We start from the raw sequence: 8,985 nt of genomic DNA on the forward strand, positions 1-8,985 counted from the left end.
TGGCTCAGTGGTTAAGAGCATTGCCTGCTCTTCCAAAGGTCCTGAGTTCAATTCCCAGCAACCACATGGTGGCTCACAACCATCTGCAATGAGGTTTGGTGCCCTCTTCTGGCCTGCAGAAATACACACAGACAGAATATTGTATACATAATGAATAAATAAATGTTTTTTTAAAAAAAGAAAGTCTCATTTTTGCTGAATAACAACTTTGCTTTTAATATTAATTTAAAATTGAGAAAACATCAGTGTGTTTTCTCACACTGGTGCATGTCTTTAATCCCAACTTGTGGGAGGCAGAGATAGGTGGATCTCTATGAGTTCAAGGCCAGCCTGATTTACAGAGTGAGTTCCAGGACAGACTCCAAAGCTACACAGAGAAACTTTGTCTCAACCCCCCCCCCCCAAAAAAAAGAGATAGAGAGAAAATACATGTAAGTATATATGTGCATGAATGAGTATATGAACAAAACTTGCTGATTCAGTTAAAAAAAAAACAAATAAAATTAAAATAAAACTCAGTAAACTTAAACCCCCGTGAGGAACCATCTGTTGGGACAGGCCATTCAGGAACGACAGGAAGAGATAGGGAGAGAATATGAACAAAGTACAATGGTATATATGTATACAACTGCCATAAATTCATTACCTTGTAAACAATTTAAAAACAAACGATGGCAAGGTGCGGGTTATGTACAGGAGACACACTCTACACAGAGGTAATCAGCTATACTAGAAGCTGAACTACAAGGTGTATTTTACACACACCAACACATGCATGCTTGGAGGTGGGGATAAGAAAGCAGCAGATAAAAGGCTCACAAGTAAGGCCGAGAGCCAGGCCTGGCTGGAGCTACTTGGGAAACTGATGCAGGAGACTCCTGGACTACTGAGTGAGCACAAAGCCAGCTTGAGCAATTTAGTGAGTTCCTATTTCAAAATACCGAGGTGACATAAGGGCTAAGGATATTACAGCCCAGCGGTAGAGCACTTGTCTAACATGCACCAGGCCCAGGTTCAGTCCTCAGTACCAGAAAAAGGAAAGGAAGGACAGGAGGAAGAAAGTGGGAAGAGGGAGGGGAGGAGGGAGGGAAGGAAGGGAAGAGGGAGAAAAGCCTAAGCTAAGCTGGGGGTGAAAAAAGCAGCATGACTAATTAGCCCTATTAACACATGTTCAGAATGGGGTATTTTATATTTTACTGTATCTTTTAATCATGGAAAGTATTAGTATCCTACATTTTTAGCAAAGAAACTAAGACTCAGAGACACTGAATAACTTTTCAAGGTCTCACAGCTTGGTGGAACTGAGACGAGACCCAGTCTATCGGAGTATATTATTCATTCTGTAAGTTCTAGAAATCTGATGAAGAAAATCAGCTTCTACAGTAGAATGCTCCTGAATCAAAAGTGAAGTAAGAGCAGGTGTGTAACATATAACCTAGTACCCAGGGTGCCAAGGCTGGAGAACTGTTGTGAATTTGAGGCCAGGCCCAGTTACAGAATGAGACGTTGTCCCCAAACACGCATGCATGCAGACACAATCATCTTGGTGTGGAGATACACACTAGTGACCCCAGTACTCGGGAGGTAAAGCAAGAGGCTCAGAGGCTCTTTGCGTACTACACAATAAGTTTGAGGTGAGCCTGGGCTGTACAAGACCCTACCTAAGACAGACAGATAGACAGACAGACAGATATTTAAGAGTGCCCTCCCCCAAAAGGTGAACAATTACACTAGGTCAGAGGGGTCTGGTTAAGTTTTCCAGACTAAGAAAGTTTGAGAACCTTTCCAGTTTTCCCATTGCTACTATTCTCATGTTTGTAGATAAAAGAGTAAACCTTTAAAAGAAATTCTGAGGGCATTCTCCAGGAGACCTCCTTCACTTGCCCAGGAGTAAGTACATCAAGACTTTATACACAAGTCAGTTCAAATCTAAAGAAAGACATCTCAAGGCTGGGCTATAGCTTGACTGGCAGAGTGCTTGACTAGCATTCATGAAGCCATGGATCCCTAGCCTTGCAAACAAGGAAAATGAATGCTTGTTTAAAAGAAAATAAAAATCTACCACCACCCTCAACTGTTGTTCTGCTTGTCTAAATGTCTGACTTAATGCTCCAGGTTTCTTGAAGACATATATCAGGTTATATGTTCCTTGAAGACAGACTAATATTCTAACTACTTTTTCTTCTAAGGCTGGAAATAAGGCATTTTACCCCGAGCTTGAAAAAGGCAGGCCATGGCAATGGGTAACACAAATATTCCACTAGGGGGTGCCACTCTCCTGAGATGTCGCATGAAGCCATTAAATAATCAGTATTAGAGGAACAGGGTACACATTTTATGAGGAGAAAACTTAACATTCCATAGTCAGCCCTTTTGGTGGCAGATTAAGATCAGCAGCACCATGGTCTCTTGAATCTCTAACTAGGCTAGGGCATTTACTTAGCATCAAAACTGCCATAAACCCAAGAATATTCCTTCTGTAGTTCAGAAGCATACATTCTCATTCTACCCAGTCCTACTTATCTGCACGGGGTAATCATGAGGACTCCTTCAGTCACTGCTGTCCATGAAAGCTTCTTTTCCTTAGGCCTAAAGCTACGGCTAGCACAATGAACACGCATATACTGACATATTGACACGTTATTGTCTTAACTGTATCTCAAGCTTGAATACAAGGAAACCACCTACACAGCACTGGCCTCAAAGGAGCCAGCTTTCTCAAGCATTACAGTCCTCTTAAGCAAGCGCTCTGTGTGCCACGATCACTCTGCATCTTTTTTCATAAAGCCCACTTGCCCAGAATAAATCCTCCATCCCATAATATCTACCACTTTAACATGACTAGTCCACATTGCTTAGAAAAAACTAAAAGCCACGTGGCTTTTTTCCTGTTTACGTACCTTCAGAGCATTAATAAATTAAACTCTTCCTAAATTGCATCCAGATCCGCAACCCTGATCATGACGTGACTCCACAGAGATCACAGATTTATCTACAATGGCACTGAGAAAAAAACTTAACACTCAAAAATAAGCAGAACAAATAAATGCAACTTCAAGACCCATAAGGCAAATTCAGTCAAGTTAATTTGCTACCTCTATGTTCCACCTCAAAAACACAAACCAGCTCTCAAAGCTCCAAAGACAAAGCAATAAATCTAGGTTAACAAAAGGTAAAGCTAAAGAACAAGATCCAAGGACTAATCTGGCACCAGGGGAGGCACATGGATCATAAGCCATGGTCACAGTCGCTCACAAGGCCAGCGGCTATCAACGTCAAGTTCAGATAATAAGTTCAATCGCAGCAGGAAATCTGAAGGCCCTTATTTATTTCTGTTGTGATCATTTGGTAGTCTCCAGGATGGGTAGGGGAAGAAACTAAAACTCACATGCTGATCAACCACGTTTCAGGGGCCTTACTCACGTCCTGTTCTTTAACTTAGGAGTCTGTGGAAGTGGTGTACAGAAGCAGAATTCCTCTTTCCTGCCAGCATTCAGAGAACCAGAACACTTGGGAAGTCTTCCGCTGTGGCCCCGACTGTGTTCTGGAGTGTCTACTGATAGAATGACAGACTCACAGAACCTAGCTAACACAGGACTTCCTCATGTTGAAAATGTAGCCATCCACATCAAGAAAGGTTAAGGGAGTTCTCACGCATGGCTCCTTCTTTATGAAGAACTGCCTTTGGCACCAGATGAATGCAAAAAAGAAATAAAAAAGAAGGCAAGGACATGACTGCTCCTAGGTATAAAGGATGAGAAAGTTTATTATGGATATGTGCAAGGGCATAGCCAGAGTCAGACACAATGGGGAGAGTCCAGGCTGAGCTGGGCCACGTGAGGAAGGGGGAAGAAACAGGGGAGAGGTGCAGGAGCCAGGAGGCACAAAGAGTAGACAAATGGACAAGGTAACCAAAATGTCTGGATTCTATAGGAAAGAGCAGCTGGGGGAAGGGCAGCCCAGCCCCTAGGCTGGAGTCAAGAGGACCCTGTAATAGGTAGGGACTGAGAGATTAGGGAGAACTTGGAGGCCACTTTGGTGATACAGTCTGGCAGTCCTAGTATCAAATATGAGACTAAAGGGATTGACAGTTTGAGCTCAGCCTGTGGCTACATAGTGAGTTCCAGGCCAACCTAGGCTACATGGTGAGGCTGTCTGAATTTTACAGGACAATACAGGGTCTCAGGACACATTCAGAGTCCATATTGAGATGCTGGATGTAAGAAAATGAAATATGTTGCCTTTCTGATGCCAAATGATTCAACTCCTTTAGGGATAAAGGGTCTTCAAGGCTTAAAATTAAATGTCTCAAAAATTCTGGGCTGGAGAGATGGCTCAGGGGTTAAGAGCACTGGCTGCTCTTCCAGAGGTCCTGAGTTCAATTGGCTCACAGCCATCTATAATGAGAACTGGTGCCGTTTTCTGGCCTGCAGGCATACATGCAGACAGAACACTGTATACATAATAATAAATAAATCTGAAAAACTTTAAATAAGCTCAGTGCTCTCCATCAATTACCTAGGGAACAAAATGCTTCTGTTATCTTTCTTTCACCACAGGCATTATTAGCCCAGGATAAGTCATGGCTATTGCTACGCAAGGTCCAAGAAGTCTAGTAGCCTAGCCATAGACTCAAAAAAGGACTGATTTTGGCCTGTCATAGCTACCCTGCTTTTGCCTCAATTTGTTCTGCTGTTGAGAGCTGGGAGAGGGGAAGTCATTAAAGACAGCGATAGGGAAGAGTTTGTGGTTAGGAAGCAGAAGCTTAGAGCTGTGTGGTAATCATGTGCGTAAAAAGCTTAGGACATGCCAGACATCCAAAGCAGGAAGCAGGCAAGGGAAGCGATGTAGTTCCTTTCCGCTAGGGATTCCCCTTTTATATAAAGCAGGGGGCCAAAAAAGATAAAACTCCTTTTTCCAGTGTAACACATAAAGAGACTGGAAATGTCAGGAATTACAGGAATAACTCCTGCAGTACGTGGTATGGTAGTAGTACCCATACCATTCTTTTTATAAAGGCACAGTAATGCCAAGTGTTTTGGGGAGAATATGATATGTCTTAGTAGGGCTTCTGGTACCCTGCTATTTAATACATATGTGCCTTAATGATAGGACAAAGATACAACAGTTATACAGTAGGAAACAATGGATGCTTCAGAGAACAATCTATGGGTGGAAATAGCAGCAGTAACGGTGCACTGAAAACACTGCACCTGCTCTTGTAATTCAGAGCTGTCCTGTCAACCCCTCCAAGACTCCGAAACATCGTGGAAGAGGGACAGAAAGAATACAAGCTCTAGAACACAGGGAGGAGTGCTGGGAAATGCTGTCTTCTACATATGACATGGTCTTGCTCACGCAAAGAACTCACAGCAGCTGTGCAAGAAGCTGAACAAGACCAAGCCAAGGGCTCAGGAGTCCCCAACCTAGCTGAGGAGCTAAAGACTGTTACTGGCTGCTAGCAGAGACAGGGGAGTCATTGTTCTTTGGGAATGGGGCCACTGTTAGGTTGCTCATGTCCCACACCCATGTGCATATGGACAGCACTAACTAGGCTCAGCAGGCTAGAAAGAAGACATAAGCCAGATGTGGGGACACAAACCTTTAATCCCAGCACCTGGGAGGCAGAGACAGGCAGATCTCTGAGTTGGAGGCAAGACTAGTCTACAGAGGGAGTTCTAGGATAGCCAAAGCAGAGAAACAGTGTCTTGAAAAACCAAAAAAACAAAGACATGAATTTAAAAGACACATTTGGGCCAGGTGGTAGTGGTGCTCGCCTTTAATGCCAGCACTCAGGGGCAGAGGCAGGCGGATCTGTGTGAGTTCAAGGTCAGACTAGTCTACAGGGTGTGTTCCAGGACAGGTTCCAAAGCTACACAGAAAAATCCTGTCTCGAAAAAACAAAAGCAAAACAAATAAACAAAAAGCATATTTGGGAAGGCCTGGGGGGGGGGACAGTAAGGAAAGCAGGGGTGGATGTGGTCAAAATACATTATGTACATATATGAATTTCTCAAAGAATAAAAAAATATGTAAAAACAGCCATATTTTGGTGGTGGTGCACACCTTTAGTACCAGTACTCAAGAGGCAGAAGCAGGCAGATCTCTGAGTTTGAGGCCAGCCCCCTGTACAGAGTGAGTTCCAGGATGGGCAGAGTTACACAGAGAAACCCTGTCTCAAAAAAAACAAAACAAAATGCCATAATTTTCTTAGTGTTTAATATTTCATAATAGCAGTTTAAATATGTTACCTTATTTCAATACAATCATGATTCCTCAGAATCTTGAAGACTAAAGATCACTTTTAAACATCAAACACAGGCTCTCCTACTTTATTCTTTTAATTAAGTGAGCCTGGAGATACAACGATTTAGTCTCTACTGGGAGCTGTCTCCTACTCATTACTGCAGCCTGCTGGTTCTATCTACTACTTCTAAGTAACTCTGGTTTCACTCAGTTAACAGAGGAGGAAAGCTCCATGGACTTATGATCAACATGCTATACTACATGATGTGCAAACAGCCAGGCATTTCCTTCCAAAGTTCGCCAGAGCAATGTCTGTTCACCATTCCTAAAAATTCTTCAAAATCACTTTAAGCAACTTTTCTTTAGGACACCCCAAAACATCCATTATTATTCTATTATTCTACAGTATTTCCTGCCAAAATAAAACTGCTGTCTTTCTTTTCTTTTCTTTTTTTGAGACAGAGTCTTGTTATATAACCCAGGTTGACCTAGAACTTGCCAGGTAGCCAAGGCTGGCCTTAAACTGTGGTGGTCTTCATACCTCTGTCCCCCAAGTGCTAGGATCACATGGGTGCACACAAGGGCCTCCTTCAAATTTCTACTCATGACAGCAGCTCCTCTCTTGTAGCTTTTTGTACCACCCTGCCTCTTCTGTAAGTCTGGAATTACTTAAACTAGAAGTTTGGTTGTTTTTTTTTTTTCTTTTGACTACTACTATTTCTCAAAACCAGTATAGCTATTCAAGATTAAATGACATTGAATCTATGCCCTAAGATCTATACCTACCTATGGTATTGGGGGCAGGGGAATTTAAAATTTTTTTTAAACTTTTGACTAAATTCTAGTTTTAAAAAATTGTGCATTTCCTGCCCCTAGAATGCTAATGGCATGACTGAACTCTTTACCACACCAACATAGCAGCTGTACAGACAGACGGTTCAGTCCACTGGCTATAATCACAGCGAGAATTATTGTTCAAGTCTGTTACTACAACCTTTTGTATCACTAAGCCTGTAGCTGGTTGTCACATGACTGCTGAGAAAACCACGCCTTCTGGCCTGATCAGGTACAGCACCTCACAGCCCCGGCTGGAGCAGTACATACCTCTTCATAATTTTTCGCCTCTACTCCATGCTTCATGTCTAGAATCACGAGTTGGTCAGGTATCCGCCCTGTTCCTAAGAAAGAAATCAAAAGACTCATTGTGCAGAATACTTAAAATTCTGGGAAATCACCCGTCCACCCTCCCTCTCCCTAACCCCATCTTCTCAATAGAAGGAAACAGTCACAACTCTCTGCCACCCTGCAGCAGCAAAGTCCTGGCCTGGACTAACATCACCAACACTGCAGACAAAGCTTCCATCTGTGCAGGGCGCCGAGGACCAAGCAGGACATGCTGCTGGCAAACAGCCCCGAGCAGGACACAAAAGACTGCAACTGCTACCGAGGGCAGACTAGTCAAAGAAAGCACAACCTTCCTGCACTAAGATGCTCAAGTCACAGCAGCATGAAACCGAGTGGTGCACAGGTCAGCAAGGAGTGAGCACCATTTATACGCTCTGCTAAATTCTGAGAGACACTCAAGGTCTCCTAGGGTTACAGGGTATACTAAATTTAGATTACTTAAAACAAACTTCAGCATTGAAAATATAGGCCTTATTTAATATTCTTCTTTGATTCAAACATTTTGACAAAAGTAGGGCCTAGGCCTATTTTAACAGGCTAAAAGAAAATTTTAGGGACATCCCCATTAAGCCTCTGAGAGCTACAAAAGCTCAAAAAAAAAAAAGAAAAAAAGCCAAATGTATCGTCTGAGTATAACCCTCAGGATGTTTCTTGGAAGGGAATGTCCATCCAAGCAATGTAGCATACACAGTAGAAAGTTAATTTGATTTAGCAGATCTTAAGACACTAAGCAGGAGAAGGAAAAAGACTCAAAACCCCAGAAAACTGCTTACAATTTCCTGGATTTCACCTAGTTATAGAATTAAAATCTGCCTGCATGAAGCCAGGCAGTGGTGGCACACATTTTTAATCCCTGTACTTGGGAGGCAGAAGCAGGTGGCCAGCCTAGTGTACAGAGCAAGTTCCAGGACAGCCTACACAGAGAAACCCTGTCTGGGGGACTACGCAACGACAACAACAACAAAAGAAAAACTATTTGCATGAAATTAGAAACCTTAGACAATCCAGTGCCATTTAGAGCAATGGGTCTCTTGATGTCATTAGCCATAGAGAATGTTACTATATCCTTTGCTGCCTGGGAAACAGACATTTTCTAAAACTGGCTAAAGTCAACTCAAACTGATGGAATGCTCACTGGAAGCTAGAACTACACTACTGAGACTATACTGCTGAGACAATGGTCTGTACCCTGTCACTTGTATTTTAAATAAACGCTGATTGGCCAGTAGCCAGGCAGGAAGTGGAGGCAGGGCAAGGGAATTCTGGGAAGAGGGAAGTTTCAGTCTGCAGTCATCACCCACAGAGCAAGCAAGATGTGACTGCCTCGCCAGTGGCTAACACAGACAAGAATTATGGGCTAATATAAGTTATAAGAGTTAATAAGGGGGGGAGGGAAAAGGGAGGCGGGGAGGAGGCGAAAATTTTTAATTAAAAAAAATTTAATAAAAAAAAAATGGGAAAGCCAGGCAGTGGTGGCACACGCCTTTAATCCCAGCACTCGGGAGGCAGAGGCAGGCGGATCTCTGTGAGTTCGAGGCCAGCCTGGTCTACAAG

General features: G+C 42.9%; 1 protein-coding gene across 1 annotated transcript in view; it reads right to left on the reverse strand.

Moving 5' to 3' along the window:
- The window catches only part of Tmed10 (transmembrane p24 trafficking protein 10), a 38,232-nt gene that overhangs the window by 8,444 nt on the left and 20,803 nt on the right, over window positions 1-8,985 (reverse strand). Inside the window, exon 3 of the mRNA XM_005343368.3 lies at window positions 7,351-7,424. Within this exon, the coding sequence (XP_005343425.1) occupies window positions 7,351-7,424 (74 nt within the window). The remainder of the gene's footprint in view (window positions 1-7,350; window positions 7,425-8,985) is intronic.

Source organism: Microtus ochrogaster, chromosome 1, assembly GCF_000317375.1.
Source record: "Microtus ochrogaster isolate Prairie Vole_2 chromosome 1, MicOch1.0, whole genome shotgun sequence".
In the NCBI taxonomy this organism is placed as follows: domain Eukaryota; kingdom Metazoa; phylum Chordata; class Mammalia; order Rodentia; family Cricetidae; genus Microtus; species Microtus ochrogaster.